Raw genomic sequence first — 24,432 nt, forward strand, 5'->3', positions numbered from 1 at the left:
TAAATATTAATTATGATATTAATGTTTGCTTTCTTTTTTTTCTTTTAATAACGTTAGTGAGACTGATTTTTCTTTTTATTTAGCACTGATTTTCTGACTTAGCTTTAAAATATGCTACAAGATTTCCAATTAATTTAGTACTACATGATATTTAATCATATAATTTATATTGAATAATTACTTAATTGCTATTATTGCCTGTTCTCACCCTGAATAGGTTTTGACAATTTGGACTATATAAATCTATAACAAATCTATATAACTGGCTGTACATTTCATTTAGCACTGATTTTATGTCTAAGTTCAGAATGTAAAAATATATGTAAATTTATATTTATACTCTGGAACTGTAAAATGTGATTAGTTACTTAACAAAGTGAGAAAATTCAGCTTCAGTTGACTTAAAACTTAGTAATTGTCACTTGGAACTGTTAATTTGACAATTTGTTGAATTAGGCACATTGTTTTAAAAATACATTTATTATCTGTTTTTTGTCCTGTCTCTGTAAGTCTGTTGCACTGTATAGCTCTGTCACGAAAACAAATTCCTCGTATGTGTGAGCATACCTGGCAATAAAGCTCTTTCAGATTCTGATTTATTTACTGAATAATTAAGACAACAGTTTTACTCTTCTTAAGTCAACTAATTGTTGTATGTTGTTTTACATAATAATAAAACAGTATTAGATTAGATAAGACAGATTTAATTGGAAGAAATGCCACATATATATACATATATACACATACAAATACATATTTAGATCTTTATCTATTTAGAAATAATTTTTAGTCACACTATTTTAAGGTTCAACTCTTAGCAATCCATTATGACTTTTGCTAAATAAACTCTTAATTTGCGCCTTATTAATAGGTATACAGGTAGTTTAGGTATTGGGTAGGATTAGGGATGCAGAATAAGATCATACAGAATATGTGCTTTAAAAGTACTACGCAGCAGCCAATATCTTAATAACCTAGCAACTAGATAATAGTACGGTGCCTGAGAGAGCTTAACGAGAAGCTTAAGAAACGATCTTCATCAGTTTGACAGAACATGTGTTGCAAATTCTCACAACACAACTGAAGAAACGCGCTGCATTTTGTCACAACACAAACAACTGAAGACACATGCTGCATCTTGTCACAACACTTGCAAATATCAATGTAACACAATGGAAATGTTTTAAGAAAGATATGTGTTATTATGCCGTGAATGTTGCTCGGTGAAGTTGTTGGTGGTCTTTTGAAATGTGAGAATTTTAATATCCTGATTACACGATTCTGTTGTCTTTTGTAAATTATTAGCCTAATTGATGATTAACTGAAATGTTGTGTTATTAAAGTTGTTAGTGTTGTGACAAAATGCAGCGCATTTCTTCAGTTGCTTATGTTGTGACAAAATGCAGCACGTTTTTTTCAGTTGTTTGTGTTGTAAGAATTTGCAGCACGTGTGTTGTCAAACTGATCTTAATTTGCTGGTGTTTTTGTAATTGCATGTGTTTTCTTAAAACTGCAGCGCATTAAGCTCTCTCAGCCACCATATAATAATGAGAATTGATCCTTAAAAAGTGTTACCAAATGTATTAATTTAGGTTGATTAGCATGATAATAGGGCAGTGAATAGTGCACAAAATGTAATAAACAGATTACAAGCATAGATACATGCAATGAATCAAAGGTAAAAGTTACATAAACCTTGCATTCTTTATTGTTTTGTATATGTAAATGTAAAAATTACACTGCAATGTCAACTCAGCATTGCAGATCTATGCGATGTGACTATTGCGAATGCATGCATTGCTATATCGATAATGAAACAATATATTGTGCAGCCCTAATTCACACACACACACTAACTTTCAATAACATTGTTTAGTTCTTAAGAAAGTAACATAGCTAAAGTCTGTCTGATACTTATTTTGACTCAGCAGCTCAACCTCTCGAAGGACAGACCATGTCGAATCACTCCGAAGTGGGGATTTACCTGAGCTCTCACACAGAGAACATCCTGCTTGCAATCTTCTACATGCTCGTCTTCATCCTCTCAGTCCCAAGCAATGCTCTGGCACTATGGGTGTTCTGCCATCGCAACACCACCAAAACTCCTTCCAAAGTGTATCTGAAGCACCTGGCAATAGCGGACATGTCCTACATATTAGTGCTCCCCATGCGAGTGATCTATCACCTGTCTGACTGTCATTGGCCTCTTGGCGAAGCAGCTTGTCGTGTAGTGGGCTTCCTGTTTTATGTCAACCTCTACTGCAGCATGTACTTTATGGCCTGCATTAGCGCGGATCGATTGTTGGCTTGCATTTTACCGCACAAAGCTAAAAATCTGCGAAAGACCAGGAATTCCAATGTGGTCTGTGCGGTCCTGTGGGTCATGGTGACCATCTCTATGATGCCCGTCCTGTTCTCCAGAAACCAAGTGATTAGAGAATGGCAGAACGTGACAGTATGTGAAAAGCTATACATAGAGACGTCTTCGAATCCCACTGGAGCACTGGTGTCAGTTGCTGTTTCATTCCTCGTTCCTTTGGTTATTTTGAGTGTTTCTTATATTCTGATATATTGGAGGGTCAAACAAATGACTTTTCAAGAACAGACGCCAGCTCAGCGTAAGGCCATGAGAATGATTGTACTTACGGTGGTCAACTTTGTGATTGCTTTCGTGCCGTATCACATTCACAGATTGTTTTTTATCAAACAGCATGATGACATGTCAAGGTCAGAATCTGAAAGACAAATGCTGTATCTGGGAAATCGTATTACCTCAGCTTTGACATGCATCAGTGGCGTGTTGGATCCTGTCATGTACTTCTTTCTGGCTAAAAATTATCAAGAGACCTTGCTGCAGCTCTGTGGAAAAAGCCCCAAATATGAGCAATCCACCACATGATCAGACTGGAAAGGTCTCTTGACATCTTCTCTGTTAGCTGTCAGGCATAACGAAACTCAGCATCTGTAGCACATGAGTTAAAGTGAAAGAACTGCACGACGTTCATCACATTCAGACAACTAGCACAAAGATTCTATCCTCAACAAATGTGGAACTCGTATTTAGAGTTGAGAATTTCTCAAATGATAACGTTATTACCCCTCATGTGAAATTTTAATTCTTGAAGTGCAGTTCAATGTAGAGACATTTTCAAGGGACAGAGATATTAAACATTGTTTATCATCATAACTCAATTTTTTGTCTTTGCTTATATATATAGAATTATTATAATATTTATTTATTTTATTTTTTTTTTAAACACACACACTACCTGACAAAAGTCTTGTCGCCTATCCAAGTTTTAGGAACAACAAATAATAACTTGACTTCTAGTTGACCATTTGGTGTCAGAAGTGGCTTATATGAAAGGTAAAGGCCTCTAGATTACATTTAATTGACCAAAATAAAATAAGATAATGCCTTGATTTTTAATTATTTAATTAGGACAGAAAGGTCTGACTTTGCTTAGACAAAAGTCTTGTGATTTAACAGAAATAATGTACAGTATAGAATATAAAGTCATGGTGCAGTGGAAAAAGAATTAATATTGTATGACTCCTATGAGCTTGGACGACTACATCCATACATCTTTGCAATGACTCAAATAACTTATTAATAAAATCATCTGGAAGGGCAAAGAAAGCTTTGAATTTATCTTCAATGGCTCCTCCATCTTACCCCAGACATGCTCAATAATGTTCATATCGGGTAACTGAGCTGGCCAATCCTGGAGCACCTTGACCTCCTTTGCTTTCAGGAACTTTGATGTGAAGGCTGAAATATGAAAATGAGCGCTATCCTGCTGAAGAATTTGCTCTCTCCTGTGGTTTGTAATGTAATGGGCTGCACAAATGTCTTGATACCTCAGGCTGTTGATGTTGCCATCCATTCTGCAGATCTTTCGCAGGCCCTTATACTGAATGTAATGCCAAACCATGATTTTCCTTCACCAAACTTGACTGATTTCTATGAGAATCTTGGGTTCATGCAGGTTCTAATAGGTCTTCAGCAGTATTTGTGATGCAGTTCAACAGATGATTCATTGGAAAACAAAATCTACCTTCTGCCACTGCCACTTTTCCAAATGATCAAATAGAAGTCAAGTTATTATTTGTGCTTCTACAACTGAGTCAGACGACAAGACTTTTGTCAGGTAGTGTGTATTATATATATATAAACATAATAGTTCTAAACATAATAGTTTTAATAACTCATCAAGACACTTCTATACAGCTTAAAGTGACATTTAAAGGTTTAACTAGGTTAAATAGGTTAACTAGGCAGGTTAGGATAGGCAAGTTACTGTATAACGATGGTTTGTTCTGTAGACCGTTGAAAAAAAAAATTTGCTTAAAGGGGCTAATAATTTTGACCTTAAAACGACCATAAAAAATTTAAAACTGCTTTTATTTTAGCTGAAATAAAACAAATAAGACTTTCTCCAGAAGAAAAAAATATTATCAGACACTGTGAAAATATCCTTGCTCTATTAAACATCATTTGGGAAATATTTAAAAAAGAAAAAGAATTCACTGCTTTGTTGCAAAAAAACAAAAACAAAAAAACAACACTCTTGCTCAACTGGCAAATATATGAAAAATAAATAATATGGCACAGGAAGAATAATAAATTTGTCTTCAACTTTAGAGGTATGACAGGTTTAGCTCTACTTACCTTTTTTGTGTCAATATTTTTAATATATTAAATAACTAATTTATCATTCATCAATGTTTTGTATATGTCACAGTGTTTGTAAGTGTTTGTATGTGTAATACATTGCAATACAGCTTTATTTTTTTCTCTCTCTCTTTCTTTTCTGTGCATTAAAATGATTTTTCAATCAGTAAAACTGTGAAATATATTCCCAAAAATCTTGTTAGGTGTATTTAAATAATAAGAATGACTTCCTGTTGGATTAAATAAGGACTACAGTATATAGACTGTATACTTTTTTATTAAAACAATAATACACTTTGCCAATATTTAAACCATACTTTTGTCCATTTGCCGATAATACATATTTAATATTGATTGAATTGATTGTATTTTCTTTTAAAAAATCAATTTGCTTAATAATCATCATGCACATCTGAAAATAAGACGTTTTTAACTTTAGCAATTAATAATAACTGTATGCTATAGTATATGCACAACTAATGCATATACTATAATATATAGCAAATAATGAACGGTGAAAGCTTTATGTGATTATTTTCAATCTACAAAAGGTTCCTATTACAGCATCAATTTTGTAAATATATATATCAATAAAATATATATATCAAAAAAGAGACTTATTATTCGGAGGTGCCATCATTTGCAAAATGCAGGCTAGTGCAGAACTTCTATTGAAAATACTAACTCAGATCTTAAACCCTGTGATTTTTTTTTTTTTTTTATGGGATGACAATTAACTAGAAGCCCCGGGGCTGGCTGACTGAAATTAAAAGTGCGTGTGCATATACCCTATTAAATGCACTGGCCGTGTTGTAAAGATGGTGGACTTTACCCAAAATGTACAGTAGGTGACTTTATTCAGCAGGACACTACAGAAGATATTTATGTTGTTTGAAGAAACTAAAGTCTTTGATGGTTCATTAAATGCAAGTCAACAACTATTTTGAGAATTAAAATACATATGGAGACAAAAATCTACTTAATAGGGCCCCTGACGAAACACTGAGTTATTATAAAGCAAAACCATTTGCACTTTGAGTCAAAAACCTATTATTACTGTGGTACCTGATGAAACAGTTCTTATGAAGGACATGATGCATTTTGTAAGTAAATAAACATACAGACAAAACCAAACGAATGTGGCCCCTTATGATACACTGAGCAAAATTTATATTTTTATCCATTTCTCAGTGAATATATGTAATATATTTTGGCACATTAACAAAACAGATTTATTAAATATATATAATCATTAAAATAATATTTTAGTTACCGAACATCTTTAGAAATAGAAAGATAATGCATTTAAATTCATGCAAAATATAGCAAAAATAAATTACAAACTACGAAATGTCAACCAAATTTTATTTATTTTTTGCTTTTTGCTTTTTTTTTTTTTACAATTTCATTTCATATCTCTCCCTAAAATATGGGCTACAATTTTTTGGACCGTTATCTTAAGTTATTTTGTTAAAATAACTCCAGATCGGCATTCAGTACTGACTAATCTAATGTATATGCATGAATATAATACTTTAAAACATCGTATAGAAACTATTAATTTAATTGAGAGATTTGTGAGGGGTGTACTCATATATGCTGAGCACTGTATATTTCCTTGCCTCTATTCATAGCCACATCAATCTATACATGTTCAAAGCAGTCTGGAGCACAAGATTCTGCTAGAATACGACCTGGTGAAGCCCTCTACAACAAATAAATGTGACTAAATGTGTCAGATGAATGTGATGAAACCCTATCCACAGCTCTCAAAAACCAGGCAGGACTCCTGTAAAGCAATATTGTCTTAATGAGAAATCTCACTATCCTCACTGTAACAAACTTCAAATTCAGAAACGTACAGTTTTAAACAAAAGAATAGCTTCTAAAATCACATTTAAGGTATGACTACTATATTGTTTTAAAGTAAATACATTTCAATTAACCTGAGACACACAGCTGGGTTGTAGCTTACTTCTAAAAGTGTCTGGCTGCAGATTTGCACTTCCTCAAAAGGCTTCAGGGAAACTTTTTGGTCTCATTGTAGACCCGTAGAAGAAGGCGTGCCTAGTAACGCGGTTGTCAGGAACAAGTTGTGGAAAAGCGTGTACATCTATAAGATTTGTTTACCTTTCTGCCTGATATACCAGCAAAGTTTATGAAAGAGATTCCTATTGATTTGTATTTTGGGTTTTAAAATCAGTTTTCACCAAGTTCATCGTCTTGGAGCTCCTTCGTTTTTTCGGTTGGGTGGAGTATTTTTCTTCACTCCTTTGGGGAACGTCTCACTTATCGTCTCCAGGATGACCACGGGATTTTAAGACCAGCGTTTAAGGTGAAGTTTATATTAAAATATGCCATATATTGTCAAATATTATCAATAAACGTCGATCATGTGTTTGATTTTGGTGTACTGTAAAATAGAGCCTTTACCTAATGGCACGTCATACCAAATAAACATGTTTGGATGTTTGCATAACTTATCTAGAAGTTTTGATAACTGTTCATTTAAATATATTGTCTGTCATGAGACACGAAGTAATGTTGCACATTTAAGCACGAATTCAGAATACAAACACGTTTTGTGAACGCATCAAGAAACAATATATAATTTCTGACCATGTTTTTATGTTATAAATAGACAACTTCTACAAACATCACCACCATGAAGTGCCCAAGCTTATTGTTGTAACTTACAAATTATTTTAATATTTACAAATAAAGATATCCATAAGTAGGAAAAATATCCATGACTAAATTGCTAAGGACTTTCTAAACGATTTTTTTTCAATAACAGAAACTTAAATATTTATATTTAGACACTTTTTTCCCCATCCAAAGGGACTGTTACATGAGGTAATATAGAATTAACAGTTAACACGATTTACAACAGAGCAACAGTATGACAAGACAAGTTAATAAAACCGTATTTGCTAGTAATAATAGGAGTATACATAAAAAAGGATGTATCATTAACCATTCATTGAAAGCTGCAAGAGTTGAGACAGACAGACAAGTAATTCTACTAGCAGGAAACAGTCCATGTAAATCTTTGAAAGGGATTTTGTGCATTTTATGGCAGAAATTACAATGAACAATTTTCTGGAGGGCTCTGAAGTAGTGAGTTTAGATTAGGTGTGCACAAACCTGGAGTTCTGGAGGGCCTGTGTCCTGCAAAGTTTAGTTCCAACCCCAATCAGACACACCTGGGCTGGCTAATCAAGCCCTTATTTGGCTTTCTAGAAACATCAGTGCAGGTGTAATAAAATATATCGTGTCCAACAGAGAAGTATAAAGTACTAGAGACCCAGACTTGAGTAAAAGTACAAGTGCTCTATCAAAAAAAGTGACTTAACTGGAAGTTGAAGTGCTCTTTAAGCACCGTACTTAAGTGGAAGTACTAAAGTATTCAACATTTTTTGTACTTAAGTATTGCAAATAGTTTATTTTAAAATTTACTACTCAAATACTAAAAGTACAAGTATTGTGTTATGTAATTATTAAAGAAACAAGTCAATTTATTTTAAAAATCTTTTTTGGGGCACGTGATTAAGCAGAACAAAAAGAAACATGGTTTACGATTTATTTTATATATATATATATATATATATATATATATATATATATATATATATATATATAGGTCAAAAACACCATTCAGTGTGACACAGCCTTCATGATAGCCAGCTAGTTAACGTCAAGTGAACATTGCAGCATGTTATGAACCGCGGGTAGCTAAATTTAACTTATCTAGCGCTTATAGATAGCTTAAACTGCTGTGTTTTGTGTATTATATTATTTTAAAGTATTATTTTATATTATTATTTCTTCAGATTCGACTGTGAATTTTTGAAGGCCATTATTTTATAATCTTTTGGGAGACAGAGTATGCACTTCATGCTATATGAATTGTCTTTCTCGCCGATAAATGCAAACATGGACTCTAAATAGGGCCATGGGTGGTCTTCTTCCTCATCGCCATGAACAGTTGAAAGTGAAGGAGTTAAAGGTGAAATTTTTGGGTTTTCCATGTCGAAAACAAACTAAAGTGCTCTCAATGCAGGCAAGCAGTGCTGTCGTCTTTGATCATCTGAATGATGACGAGCCAGCTTATTCAAACCTGTGACAGAGCCATCTGCTGTTCTGGCATTGATAATTTGAGTTTGGAATGATTCGTAACATTTTCATAATTGTAATGAGTAACTATGCAGCATGCAAAAAATCTATCGGAGTAAACGTATTAAATTCATCGAAAATATGTAATGAAGTAAAAGTGGAAGTAGGAGAAAAAAAAATACTCCAGCAGAGTACTGATACAGCCTTTTAGCACTTAATTACAGTAGTGAAGTAGTTCTACTTCGTTGCTATACATCTCTGGTGTCCAATAGGAAAAAGGTTTGTTGTTTTTTAACCTAGGTATTTAAAAGTAACATATTTTAGATCAGTAATCACAATACTGTGATTTTTTTTATCCAGGGTTATCATACCGTCAGAGTCTTACACCAGCCCATGTCTAAACCAGGGGTGCCCAGACTCAGTCCTGGAGGGCCTGTGTCCTGCAAAGTTTAGTTCCAACCCCAATCAGACACACCTGGGCCAGCTAATCAAGCTCTTACTAGGCTTTCTAGAAACATTAGTGCAGGTGTGTTGAGGCAAGTTGAAGCTAAAGTCTGCAGGACACTGGCCCCTTTGACTAGTAAGAGCCTTATTTGTGGGTTCAGGTATATGGTTGGAGCTAAACTCTTTAGGACATTGACCCTCCAGTTTGGGCAGCCCTGGTTTAGGCATGGGCTGGTATAAGATTCTGATGGTATGATAACCCTCGATAAAATATCAGGGTATTGTGATTACTGATCTAAAATATGTTAGTTTATGCCTGGATTTTAAAACAACATTTTTCCCCATTGAATACAATATATTTTGTTTTAAGAAACATTTTCAAATATTTTGGAACCGTAAACATGTCAGGCTAAATAATTTAAATGAATTAGCTGTCTTCATATTTTCTAAAATACTGATTTCTTTAGAACTTGAAAATGCATCTTTGGATATCTTTCTTTTATTTAGATATAAAGTAAGCCACAACACCTTTCAGGTCTTTAGCATGCTTGTATGTTGGTGTATAAGCGATTTGTTTTTCAGATGTTTTCAGAACAGTGGGCTGACTAGTAGCTTATGATGTGGATGGTCCTTTTTTGCTAAATAAACTGTTGCCCTTATAAATGAAATAAAATAAAAGAGATCACGAGAAACATAAGTCGTGATCATGACATAACAACTTTTTGTTATGTCAAGATCACGAGAAACGTAAGTCGGGATCATGAGAAAACAATATTTTAATGCATGGTCTTATAGGACTTCCGTACTATCCTGGAAGGAATTAGGATTTATGTGCCTATAGGTGAATTGGAAAGTTGTGATTAAATGTTGGTTTACTCAAAATTATCAGCAGTTTTGTCTCTGTAGAACTTGAGATAAAGTTGACGTTCCTTCATCAGATCAGTCAAGAAAGATCTGACAGTCAAGCTGATATGAGCAGCCACAATTGGATCATCAGGCTTGAATAACACATCATCAGCACATCGGTGAAGGGAAAAACATTGTTTCTGAATGCCACATTCTATTAATAATGTGTAGATGGAGATAAGTAATGGTCCTATGAGTATTTTTATTTTTTATTTTTGATTAAACGGGAATAGAGAATTACATAAAACAGCATACAAGGGAATTAACAACAAAAAAGAATCATGTTCATTAAATATTTTTTTCAGCAGTTTGGATATCTTAATAGCTTTGGTATGACTCTGGATAGAAGTCTGTTAATCATAAAAAAAATTTGATCAATAAAAAATAGTTTACAATTTGGTACAGTAAGCATACATTTTGATTTGTGGATGTGGTACTTTCCAAATGAAATAAGAATGTTTGTTATTTTGTCCATTTCCAATAATCCAGAGTTGAAATCCATAAATAAAACCATTTTATCAGTTATATTGATGAATTTGTAATACAGTGGTCCTATGAGTAGACCAACACTGAATCTGCATGCACAGAAATCCAAAGATTTACTCAAATTTTTTTGATTACTTGTGTAAATGTATATTTATTCAGTTTTTTAATTTCAGTAATATTATTGACTATTATAAAAATGTTTATTTGATTTATTTACAATACAGTTTGTAAAGTAGTATGTTCTGTCTTTTAGTAGATATATTATATGTTTTGTTTACCAAATAAGTGGGTCTAATGGGATTTGCATTGTGCACATAAATAACAGTTAAAAAGGTATTATGTTTGATTTCATATATTAAGTTTTTAATTGCAATAATCACAAAATCATTCTGCATAAAACCGCAGATTTTTCACAAAATTCTGCTTAGAAATAGCCAAAAATGTTCTGTCTGGCCCTACCTATGATCCTTGAGGTATCAATTGCTACATGTTGAGATAATGCCACTTGATTCATGTGGATTTATGTTTGATCTCTTATTGATCAAGAGTTCATCAAAAGTTTTGGAATAGATTGTAGATGGACAGAAGTCTTTGAAATTTGATTAAAAAATTATTTATTTTTGTTTATAATATGTACACATTTCATACCGTTTTGGAACAACAAGGGTAGATAAAAGAGGGCAAAATTTTCATTTTGTGGTTTTTACAACACAATCTCACGGCAATTCGTAAATTTTTGATTTAGAATTCGTATGATCTGATTTGTGCAATTTAGTATGATTTGCTCATCCCCCAATGACGTTTGGGTTTAAGGGTGGGGTTAGGTGCCACACCTCCTTTTTAAAATCGTACAATTTCATACGACTGAACTCGTATAAATTCGTACGAATTAGCCACTAAACTGATAAAACGTAAAATACTTACGTTTTCTCGTGATATCAGGCTGTTTTTTATGCATTAGGGCTGGCTGCACGATACTGGAAAAACTGACGTTTCGATATTTTATTTTTATGTGATACATATTGCGATTATTGTATATAATTTCACTAGATGAAATGAATAGCTTTGGAAAGAACTGACATAATTTTACATTGATTATGATGATTTTGTAGAGTGCAACTTCATTAAATATAATAAACCAATCAAAAGTATTGATAAAATAAGAGCAAAGATATAAATGAAAAAACAACAACAATGTTTGACACAAATTGTGTAATCAAATGTAAAATAAAAATGTAGTTTTCATTGTGTGTGTATATGTACTTAAATGCAATTAATCGTTCTAAAAACATTATAATTTCTTGTTAATGAATGCTTTAAATCCTTACACAATCACACAGCGGAATGAACCACCAACTTATCCAACATATGTTTCATACGTTTGGATGCTCTTCAAGCTGCAAACCATTACTGGTAAACATCCATACACTCTCATTCACTCACATACACTACGGACAATTTAGCTTACCCAATTCGCCTGTACCACATGTCTTTGGACTGTGGGGGAAACCGGAGCACCTGGAGGAAACCCACACGAACACGGGGAGAACATGCAAACTCCACACAGAAATTACCAGCTGACCCAGCCGGGCCTCGGACCAGTGACCTTCTTGCTGTGAGGCGATCGTGCTGCTCACTGCGCCACCATGACATCATCCAGAGTATATAATGATATATATTGTCAAGCACTGCAGCACTTCAGCTCGAATGTGTTTTGTATGCCTACATAAATGATTTAGCATGTCAGTGATGTTTATGTTTCATGTTTTCAACAGAACCATCATTTAGCCTACAATGCGGTTTGGCGACTGTTATCTCTGTGACACCTCTTATCAGTCGTTATGGGTACGGCATCCTCTCTGGTGAGCCCTGGTGAGGTGATTGAAGATGCGTATGGTGGCGAAGGTGGAGAAGCATGCGAGATACCAGTGGAGGTGAAGCCAAAGGCACGCCTGCTGCGGAGCTCCTTTCGCCGTGGACCTCGTGTCATTGGAGCCAGCTTCAAATCCACCGGATCTGTGGAACTGGAGTATGCAGCGGAGTATGAGCGCCTCAGGAAAGACTACGAGATCTTCCGAGTCAGCAAGAACAATGAAATCACCTCCATGCAAAAGAAAGAAGCCAAGCTGGATGAGGAGAACAAGAGGTTGCGGGCTGAGCTGCAGGTTTGAGAGGGATTAAGATCATCTTGACTTTTTGTGTATAGCAACAGGCCCATGTCATATACAGTACAGATACGTTTCTTAATAAATAATCTACTATAAATTAAAAGCATTAACGTATGCTATATTTTTGTTTTCACAAGCTTTGAAGACACAGCATAAATTCCACTTTTAAATAACAGGCCACTTATAGCTTTCATCATGAGCCACGGCTGCGTTAAAAATGGCTTAAATGTTTTCAAAGGGCACTGCAAAAAGGAATGTCATTGTCGCTAAAACTGAACGGTAAAAATATTTGAAAGCAAATTACACCTAAGAGTATGAATTTAATGGGTTTTTGAATCATTCCATGTTTAAATGTTAGACTGTTCTAAATGAATAGGGCATAGGAACTATGCTTCTAGCTATAGCTCTAGAGATATAGTTACAAGAGTACAAGTTTGTGATGCAGTTTGCGAATGTTTGTTGGAATGATGGATTTGGGAAATGCCAAATCAATGAATCAATAATGTTTGTAATGACGGAACTTGCGACCTTAGATGGCTAACGATGGTTTTCCGAAATGCACCCCTGATCTTACCTTTCCTCTGAAACATTATGCAATTTATTGACCATGACACACATTATCATTTAAGAATTATATCTGAAAGATCACAGGATGCTGAAGATTGGAGTAATGGTGTTAAAATTTCAACTTTAAGTCACTGGAATAACAGATATTTTAAATTACATTTAATAATAAAGCAGTTATTTTAAAATGTAGTAATATATCATAATTTTAACATAATTATTACTCAATTTTTTTATCAAATAAATGCAGCTTTTTAGGCCAAATAGGTTTGAATGGGTTTGTGACAATTATTACAATTTATTTTTAAAAACAGTAATTGAACATCATTATAATGGAGTTTGTGCAATCTTACTATGTTAATAGTTGTTAGTATTCTCACTAAATTTATAATGCAGTGTAGGGCTGCACAATATATCGTTTCAGCATTGGTATTGCAATGTGCGCATATAATAGTCATCTGCAATGTTAAGTTGATATTTTCATCAGGAGCCACAGTTACAAAATATAACCATAATAGAGTTCAAATTTATCATTTGCATGTGTTTTTAAGGCCTGTAATTGTGTGATGATTTCAGGAAAATTTAAAGCAGGGGTGCCCAAACTCGGTCCTGGAGGGCCGGTGGCCTGCATATTTTAGTTCCAAGCCCAATTAAACACACCTGAACCAGCTAATCAAGCTCTTTCTAGCTATACTGCATCCTAATACTACGCCCTTAAAGTATGTACTTTTTTGTGAAGGAAAAATATGTACTTCTGAGTGTGTAACAAAAGAGTATGCAAGCTTTGGGACATACTACTTCCTAAATAATAGATCATTGAGTTGCTTAGTTATGAGCCCTGTCAATCCTCCACACATCATCCACATTTCTGTTGTATTTAATTTCCTACCTTATTGGAGAAGTAGCAGCAGGATGATCTACCATTCACGAGTCTTTCATGTAGAGAAATCTCCTCAGGACTTTAGATAATTATGCATTAAGACATTAATGTTCAAACACGTCTATAGAAGTTCAGTATTGTTGTAGCAGATGAAATATAACACAGAAAACGCGAATTAAAAATCGAAGCCTCTCTACTTGACGATTGGTCTTGCACGTCTATCATGTTTGTAGTTTATTTACACTTTTCATCCATGTCTGTAATTGTAGTCGAATTCATGTCCAACACACAATGTACTGTGGGCAATATCTGCAGTTAGAGTATGGACGGTTCCACACTTAATTTTGAGCGGAAACAGTAAACCATCCGAGAACCTTTGGCATACTCATTTCAACGTACTACAATTTGGGACATACTAATTCTATTTTAAAATACTATTTAGGTCGTACTGTATACGAATTGGGACACAGTATATAACATATAGGCAAGTGTGTTGAAGGAAGTTGGAGATAAACTTTGCAAGATACTGACCCTCCAGGACTGACATTAAACACCACTGGTTTTTAAAGCATTTAGAGACAAGAAATTTTTATAGTTTGTAATTAAATGAAGGTTTAAATGTATAGAATTTTTAATTCGATGAAGACTATACAGTGCTATTTTACATTTGATTATTCAATTTCTGTAGCCGAATACTATAATGACTTCTAAGAAAGTTGTAAAGCACTAATTATATCATTTGTATCTTTAATCTGTTGTATTTATCAATTATTGAAATTTGCTCATTAAATTTTATGCAAATGATAATCAAACTATTAAAGTCATCTGGTAAAATGGTATTTATATTGCAATAAATATTGCAGAAAAACTAAAAAACTTTTGGGAACTAAGTTTTTTTGGGGCCATTTTACCTGTAAATGAAAACCTGCTTGATAATAAAAAAAAGCTGAATATGTTTTACTGTATTTTTAACAATTTTAAATCACATACAAATTATTATATACAAAAATTAGTTGTAGTTATGACTTTGATGTTGGTAAAATACCAGAATATCAGCAAATTAATTATTCATGCGCTGTATGTTTTTTATCTTAACTCATGAACCAAATGTAAATTAATTTATTTTTTCTGTTTAACACAAAAGAAGATAATTAGGTTAGAAATAGTTGAAAAAAATATGGTTTCAGCATTCAAAATCTCAAGATACAGTTCATCCAGAAAGTATTTATAACGCTTCACTTTTTCCACATTTTTTTATGTTACAGCCTTATGGCAAAATTGATTAAATTAATTTATTTCCTCAAAATTCTTCACACAATACCCCATAATGACAATGGCAAAATAAAAAATAAATAAATAAAATAAAAAAATAACACTTAAAAATAAAAAAACTGAAATGTACGTAAGTATTCACAGCTTATGCTCAATACTTTGTTGATGCACCTTTGTCAGCAATTACAGCCTCAAGTCTTTTTGAATATGATGCCACAAGCTTGGCACACCTCTCTTTGGGAATTTTTGCCCATTCCTCTTTGCAGTACATCTCAAGTTCTATCAGGTTGGATGGGAAGCGATGGTGTACAGCCATTTTAAGATCTCTCCAGAGATGTTCAATAGGATTTAGGTCTGGGCTCTGGCTGGGCCACTCAAGGACATTCACAGAGTTGTTGTGAAACCACTCCATTGATATTTTGGCGGTGTGCTTTGGGTCATTGTTCTGCTGGAAGATGAACCGTCGCCCCAGTCTGAGGTGAAGAGCACTCTGAAGCAGGTTTTCATTCAGGACGTCTCTGTACATCTGTGCCTTTCCCTCTATCCTGCCTAGTTTTCCAGTTCCTGCTGCTGAAAAACATCCCCACAGCATGATGCTGCCACCACCGTGCTTTACTGTAGCCTGGGGATGAGTGTTGCCTGGTTTTCTCCAAACGTAATGCCTGGCATTCGCTCCTAACAGTTCAATTTTAGTCTCATCAGACCAGAGAATTTTGTTTCTTATGGTCTGAGAGTCCTTCAGATGCCTTTTGACAAATTCCAGGCGGGGAATGCTACTGTGTTTTTTGGAACTTTCAGAGTAGCAGAATTTTTCTGTAACCTTCCCCAGCCTTGTGCCTCGAGACAATCCTGTCTCAAATGTCTACAGACAATTCCTTTGTCTTCATGCTTGTTTTGTGCTTTGACATGCACTATCAACCCTGGGACCTTATATAGACAGGTCTATATATTTACCACAGGTGAACTCCACTTAAGCTGCTGAAACATCTCAAGAATGATCAGTGGAAACAGAATTTACCTGAGCTCAATTTAGAGCTTTACGGCAAAGGCTGTGAATACTTATGCACATGTGATTTATTTATTGTTTTTTTTTTTTTTTTTTTTCTTCCTCCAGATTTTTACATTTTTTTTTTCACATTGTCATTATGGGCTATTGTGTGTAGAATTTTGAGGAAATAAATGAAATTAATCCATTTTGGTATAAGGCTGTAACATAAAAAAATGTAAAAAAAGTGAAGTGCTATCAATGCTTTCCGGATGCACTGTATCTTCCCAAGAAAGAAGCTCAAACAAGTGTAGGATCAGTAAATGATGACAGAATTTCATTTTTGACTGAGTTATGCCTTTAACATTGTTTCTTTCTCCAGTTTTTTATGTTAGAATATTATTGTTTTACTGATTCTTGGTTTCTCTGGTTGTCAGGCTCTTCAGAAGACTTACCAGAAGATTCTTAGAGAGAAAGAAAGTGCCTTGGAAGCAAAATACCAAGCCATGGAAAGAGCTGCCACTTTTGAACATGACAGAGACAAGGTTAAACGTCAGTTTAAGGTATGAGTCTCAGCTGACTCATTGAACATTTTTACCTTGCATAATTCTTAACCTCCCCCCTCTACTTCCTTTTCTGTAAACCTTTGTCATTTCTTTTAAACCTGTAGTTGTTTTTTTTAGATTACATTTCAGTGCCTTCTTTACCTCACCTTTATGTCATAAATTTTTATCTCTGCCCTGCTAAGATAGCATATACAGTTGAAGTCAGAATTGTTATGAAAAAAAAAAAGAATTATTTAAAAAAGAAGAGAAAATTTACAGGAAGGCTAATCATGCTGTACTTTTTCAACCTTCAGATATTCCGTGAAACTAAAGAAAAAGAGATTCAGGATTTGCTGCGGGCAAAACGAGATCTGGAGTCAAAACTTCAACAGCTGCAGGCGCAAGGCATTCAGATTTATGACCCAGCAGACTCTGATTCAGATGACAACCACACCACTGTTACTAGTAAGAATCTGACAGACACATTTTCACGAGTACAACTACAGCAGTGGCCAAAACTGATGTTCATTATTTTCTACATGTGACGTTTTTAAAACTAATTTGGGGAGAAGCACACACAGATTAGTAAACACAACGGATTCTCTATCAGCAATCACACTAATCATCCAATCAGAATCAAAGAGAATTTCCATAAATAACCAAGCTTATCCTACCTCAGTCATCTTATTGACTTTGCATCCCAACTCCTCACCTTTAACCAGATCCATTCCAAGCACAGGGAGGGGGAGCTTTCTGGGATCGGGCTAGATGCTGAGCTCCTCTCAGTCTCTCTTGATAAAGAGAATACCCTGAGCTCACACATCTTTCCGGCCTCTGAGCCCTCTCCCTGGACAGCACGCCAAATACTGTATGTTCATTTTGATCTGTTATTTACTGTTTTAAGCCATCAGAATATTAAAATTAAGCCATCAGAATATTAGGAGCATTTTATATTGAGGAAAATATTAAACTTGGTTAAAGTATTTATTATTATTATTATTATTATTATTATTATTATTATTCATTTAGCCTCACAGCAAGAAGGTCGCTGGTTCGAGCCCCGGCTGGGTCAGTTGGCATTTCTGTGTGGAGTTTGCATGTTCTCCTTGTGTTCACGTGGGTTTCTTCTGGGTGCTCCCCCACAGTCCAAAGACATTCGGTATAGGTGAACTGAATAAGCTAAATTGGCCGTAGTGTATGTGTGTGAATCCAAGAGTGTATGGGTGTTTCTCAGTGCTAGGTTGCGGCTTGAAGTTGGTAGTTCATTCCACTGTGGCGACCCCTGATAAATAAAAGGACTAAGCCGAAAAGAAATTGAATGAATGGATTATTTATTTAACTTACTATTTTATTTTGTGAAAAAAAGAGGGATAAAATGATGGTTTGTTTTCAACTAAAAAATCCTACAGAATAAGCAGTAATTAGTTGTTCAATTGCTTCTCTTGAATTTCCATCATATGTCCCTTCACATGCACATTTCTCATGTATTTCTCAATACTGTAAAATGTTTCAGTTTTACTGCCAGAGCACCTGCATGTCAAATGGTGTAGATTACTGACACAGACTCCCTTTTCTTTGGAAGAGGAAGTAGAACTTTTTTTTCTCTGTTTGTGTTGTAAACTCTCCTTCAGTTTAGTGCATGCTAGTAAGAATGTGTGCTGTGAATGGGATGTGAACCTACACTGCTCTCATGGTCCGTTTTGACTCTGACAGCTATCATATCATCGATTCAGTTCAGTTAGATATTATGATCAATTTTCCGTTTTACCTCACATTTATACAGTTTCGTCATAAAAGCAGTTAGATATATGAATGGAACCTTTTATTTTTACCTGCTCAAAGAAAACATGCTTCATATTGGCAAGCAGAATGGGATCAGTGCTCAAAAACAACTATTTTTATCTGGAGAGACTTGAAAGCACAGATGTTAAGCTCAGTTCCTAGAGGGCCACAGCTTTGCACAGTTTAGTTCCAACCCTAATTAAACACACCTGATCAAACTAATTGAGTGCTTTAGGCTTGTTTGATACCTATAGGTAGGGCCAGATGGAATCTGCTGATGTTTTTTGCTATTTCTGCTGAGAATTTTGGTAAAAATCTGTGGATTTCTGTGGAATTATTTTGGGAGCATCATAACTAAAACCTTAATATGTGAAATAAAAAAAAATATCTTATTAACTTTTATTTAATGTTTAAAATGCAAATACAATTAGATTCACTTTATTTGGTAAATAAAGCAAGTCTCTCAAATAATATATCTACTAAAAGACAGAAAATATTACTGTACAAACTGCATTGTACATAAATCAGATGAACATTTTTATATTAATCAATACTGTTACTGTAATTAATTTAAAAACTGAATAAATATAAATTTACACACATTTACTCAAGTAAATAAACAGAATTAATGATAAGCTAAAAATCTGCGGAATTCTGCGTGCGCAGATTATGTGTTGGCCTACCTATAGGTAGGTGTGTTGAAGCAGAGCTGGAACTGAACTCTGCAGGGCTGCGGCCTTCTAGGATCTGTTGGTTGATTGAGCACGAGGGGCACCTCAGCCAATGAGGGCAAAGGGGCAGTGGCTCTAGCCACCGGGCCACCCCCTGTGCACGGCCTTGAGCAGGGCCATACAGAATCTATGTACGTTTTTTTATGATTTTTCTTCAAATCTTCATCTGATTCATGCAAAATGATTTTGAGAGTATAGAAACTAAAAACTTAACATAATAAATAAAATTATAATAACTTTTTAACTTGCATTTAATGTTTACAATGCAAATCCAATTAGATTTGTTTGGTAAACAAAGTAAGTTTTTCGTAAAATATATCTACTAAAAGACAGAGAAAGTATTACTTTCCAAACAGTATTGTAAAAATATTATATAAATGTTTACATATTATGCAATAATATTGCTGAAACTAATATAAAAACTGAATAAATATATATTTACATAAATTTCCATAAGTAAATAAATAGACTCAATGATGGGCTAAAAACATTTGCAGATTTCTGCGCACTCTGTTTTCTTTTGGGCTTAGCAATGAGCACTCTGGGCAAGTTGTGCCACAGTGCGATTGTATTTACCAAAACAAGCTGTCAATTTAGTGGAGTTTAATGAAGGATGAATTGGAATGGCACTGCATTTCAGAACTTAGAGGAAATGGAGTGTCTTGTGAGATATTCTTGAGCAGTAATGAGTACTTATCAAAAGTCGTCATCCAGCCTTGTGTTGAGTCCTGCTCATTGATGGCCGAGTGGAGTGGAGACTGATTGTTGCACATTGGTGACTACAGGGTGACAAATCTTGACAAAGTCTTCTGTGTTTGGGCCTATATACACCCAGGCCCAGCTGGCCTCCAATGCTAACTGTATGTAATCACAAGAAAGTCATGAAATGGTTACTGAAATTAGACCATAAATGATTATAAGAAAGTGTCCTAGATAAATCATGATTACTGATGTATCACATTGATGGCTAAGGATGCTAATGTTGGAAAAAACGGAATTATTATTATTTTTTTACTTTTGTCTCTTTTACTTCTCATTAAACAGTAACTTCTCTGAGTGGGATATTCTTTGCATTCTAATGAAACGTTTTTGCAGAAGTAGATAGAGCTGATGGAAATGCAGAGGTCTTAATGTTTAAACTTAACTTTAGCTCTGCAGCTAAACTTTCTGTGAGCAGAGATGGGTTGAAGCTAAGACAGAATATTTGCAGTTGAGAAGTTTTATGCTTTTAACTCAGACAGTGCAGACAGTTTGTAGAAAAAGAGGAAGTATGTTTGGGTGCAGCCTCTGGAGTCCTGCATAATGATTGACAAGTGACGAATTCCACCAAAACTTCACCTTTTAATATCAGTTGTGTATAAATACTGGAGTTAGGGAAGTGCAGAGTTGTTGCGAACAGCCCGAATGTAATTCTTGTATTGTATTGGTGTAACGAATAGGACAGACATGATCCAGAGCTATGAAATGAATCATTCGTTGATTAGATCTAAAACATGAATAATACTTTTGCATTAAACAAAATCCTGTCCTGAACTTTTTATTGAACACGCATGAAATTGGCTAAATATTCCAACACAAATTTTATTTATCAACAAAGGCTATGACACCCCAGTGCACCTCTGGGTGGACATTTGTCAGCACTGACAGTATTATGCTGTGGGAGATGTCACACTACCAGAATTGTCAAGGAGTGGTTTGAGGAACATGCTGGTGAATTTTCATTAATGACAGAACCCAATTAAACATTTGGGGATTAGAAAAATGGGTTCATGCTATGTCACCACCGTTCAGCAATGTACACAAAATTGAGGAAGTGCTGTTGATATTGTGGTAGAAGATCACCTACATAGGAAACCTATTGATACCTCAGCTGTTTTGTGGGCTAAAGGTTATTGGGGGTGGTCATATTTTAATAGCTCTTAATTGTTCGTGCTTCATTGTTGTTGTTTTTTTGTTAATTAATTTACAAATTTTTCTTTTTACATTTTCAGTTACTTGGCTATTTATACATGTCTGTGTATATAATAGAATATAATATATTAAAAGTATTAATCTTTCAAATATTTTAATCTTTTATTTGATATATATTTTTATTTGTTTATTTGTCTATTGAGTATGATTTATTTATCTTGTTAGTTCATTTATTTCTGTGTTATTGATGATTTAGAATTTTGTGTGTACATCCTGTTATGCAAAAGTTTGGCCGCCCCTGATAATTTTCATAATTGCAAGTCATAGCCTGCTGGCCTTTCAAATCAGCAAATTGATTTAGATATATTTTATACAACATTTCAGTTCTGAGATAACATTTATTTAATCAACAGATGCAATGCAAGTTAAGTCATAACAAAAACAGACAGGTGCAAAAATGTGAGCACCCCTACAGAAAAATTATAACATTAATCTTTTGTACAGAGACACCTTTTGCTGAAATAACAGCCTGTAGACACTTCTTACAGTCAAGGATAAGTCCCTGAATTCTTGCTGAAGGCATTTTAGGCCATTCTTCCATGACAATTTCTCCAGTTCAGTCAGGTTTGATGGGTGCCGAGTGTGAACGGCCCTTTTCAAATCAACCTATAGGCTTTCGATGATGTTCAAGTCTGGGGACTGGGATGGCCATTCTAGATCATTTGTATCGTGTCTGCATGCGTATCACATGGATCCCTTGGTAGATCTGGAGCTGTGCTTTAGGTCATTGTCTTGCTGAAACATCCAACCCTTGTGTAACTTTAGCTTCTTGACCTCTTTAAGCGACCTTCAACTCTGACAAGGTTTCCAGTACCTGTGCTTGCCCCACATCCACACAGCATGATGGACCCTCCACCATATTTTACAGTAGGGAGCAAGTTCTTCTTCTTCTGCCATGCAAAGCGCCTGTGGTTGTGGCATCGGTCCACAGTATATTTTTCCAAAATGATTCAGGCTTGTCTAGATGAGCCTTTGCACACCTCGTGTGACTCTGCTTGTTGGCAGAATGCAGAAAAAGCTTTTTCTGCATCACCTTCCATTGAGCTTTCTTTGTGAAGAGTGCACTGGACTATGGAATGATGTACAATGAAATTATCAGCAGCAAGATGTTCCTGGAGCTCTTTGGAGATGGTTTGTGGTCTGTCTGTGACCATTCTAACCATTATTCACCTTTGCCTTTCAGATATTTTTCTTGGTCCAGCACATCTTTCCTCCACAAGAAATATTCTTATTGCCTTCCATTTTCTAACTATATTTCTGACTGTTGTGATAGAGACTTTAAACCTTTGTGATAGCTTTTTGCATTCTTCTCCTAATTCATGTTGGGGAATAATCCTAGTGTTTAGGTCATTAGGAAGTTCTTTTGAGGTTCCCGTGTTGCTATTTTCTAGTTCACTCAAATCAATGTTTTGTTATAATCAATCAGAATTAAGTGACTACAGGTTTTTGAAATCCACACAAAAGAACTTTTTCACAGCCTATTTTTCAGTTTCAATTAAATTTTACACATCTTAATACTGCTACACTACGCATTTCTGTCTGAAAAAATTCATGGCATTATCTAGCTTTCACTGGAAACCGAATGAAATTTCACTGCAATCTTCTCTTATAAAAAAAAAAAAAAAAAAAAAAAAAGAGCACATTATTATGCAGCCACAGAGGGGTGCCCAAACTTTTGCATAAGACTGTAGGTATGTTTGTTTATGAAGTTTAAGTTTATTCATTCATCTAGCTTTTTTATATAATTTGTATGATGATCTATTTCTATCTGTTTAAAAGTTATTAATCAGTTGATTAATTTATCTATAAATAAATACAAATAAATAAATGAATTTAATATATTTTACAGTTTTTACAAAAAGATTGCATGGTTTCCACTGTAGTGCAATTTAAGCATCATTTCATAAACTTTTGGATTGTCGCTTTGTTGAACAGTAAATGCTGAGTTTTAAAAAAATTTCATCCCTTGTGTCTACTGTGTGTGTAGCCGCAGGAACTCAGTGTGAATACTGGAGTGGTGGTGTGTTGGGCAGCGAGCCATCCATGGGCAGTATGATGCAGTTACAGCAGACACACAGGGGTCCGGAATTCGCTCACAGTCTTATTGACGTGGAGGGGCCATTTGCTAATGTCAGCAGAGGTAAGTTATATCTGTTTGTTTTTGTCTCTATGCGTAAATGTAAGTGTGTTGATGTTTGTGAGTGTGTGTTTCAGATGATTGGGATGCAGCGGTGGCCAGTCTTCTGCAGGTTTCTCCTCACGTCTCTCAGTCTCTGTGGAGTAACACAGTCCGCTGCTACCTCATATACACACACGAAACCAAAGCAGAGCTGCAGACTTTTATTCAGGTTTACACACTGATTCACAATAACATTTAGCCACATTTTTGCCGATGACCATAGACTTGATGCCATAAATAGTTTTTACTGATCATGTTACAAATGATAAAATAGACATTAACTAATAAAGAAAAATCACTTTAATTCGTTTGGGCTAAAGTGTTTTCATGGTGTCCGCAGGGTTTTGAAAAGTCTTACATTTCAAAATCCAAATTTTAGGCCTTAAAAAGTCTTAAATTCACTGAAATTTTGTCGTGTAGGTCTTAAATAATTGTAAACAGGTCTTAATTTTCCTATGTCCATGTTATGCTATAATCTATCTATACTTTTTCTATAAGCTATATTCTATCTCAGTAGAACTTTTAACAAAACTCTATTTATAACTCTATTTACCAATATGGTTTAATTATCGTCCTTACAATAAAATTAGTTTAAATGGTATCTCTGTATTTATAGTCCATAAATAGTGAGGACACTGACCTGGACAGACTGTTGTGCATACATTTAAATTATTATTATAGTTTTTAAAGATTTTTTTCCAGGAAAAAAAAAGCTGCGTAGTGCAATC

The 24,432-nt window shown here is 34.6% G+C and overlaps 2 protein-coding genes across 2 annotated transcripts in view; both read left to right on the top strand.

Moving 5' to 3' along the window:
• Positions 1-1,840: 1,840 nt before the first annotated feature.
• Positions 1,841-3,094, top strand: si:dkey-96n2.3 (uracil nucleotide/cysteinyl leukotriene receptor). The gene has a single exon (XM_056450982.1). The coding sequence runs from the start codon at positions 1,955-1,957 to the stop codon at positions 2,897-2,899; it is 945 nt and encodes a 314-aa protein (XP_056306957.1). The 5' UTR covers positions 1,841-1,954; the 3' UTR covers positions 2,900-3,094.
• A 3,661-nt stretch (positions 3,095-6,755) lies between these two features.
• Positions 6,756-24,432, top strand: part of nphp3 (nephronophthisis 3) — a 57,161-nt gene continuing 39,484 nt past the window's right edge. The window contains exons 1-6 of the mRNA XM_056450115.1: positions 6,756-7,010; positions 12,403-12,792; positions 16,934-17,059; positions 17,356-17,506; positions 23,513-23,665; positions 23,740-23,873. Of these exons, the coding sequence (XP_056306090.1) occupies positions 12,469-12,792; positions 16,934-17,059; positions 17,356-17,506; positions 23,513-23,665; positions 23,740-23,873 (888 nt within the window). The 5' untranslated portion in view covers positions 6,756-7,010; positions 12,403-12,468. The remainder of the gene's footprint in view (positions 7,011-12,402; positions 12,793-16,933; positions 17,060-17,355; positions 17,507-23,512; positions 23,666-23,739; positions 23,874-24,432) is intronic.

The sequence above is a fragment of the Danio aesculapii genome, chromosome 24, assembly GCF_903798145.1.
Source record: "Danio aesculapii chromosome 24, fDanAes4.1, whole genome shotgun sequence".
In the NCBI taxonomy this organism is placed as follows: domain Eukaryota; kingdom Metazoa; phylum Chordata; class Actinopteri; order Cypriniformes; family Danionidae; genus Danio; species Danio aesculapii.

Coding starts and splice junctions, on each gene's coding strand:
- si:dkey-96n2.3 (XM_056450982.1), top strand. CDS start 1,955: ATGTCGAATCACTCCGAAGTGGGGATTTACCTGAGCTCTCACACAGAG.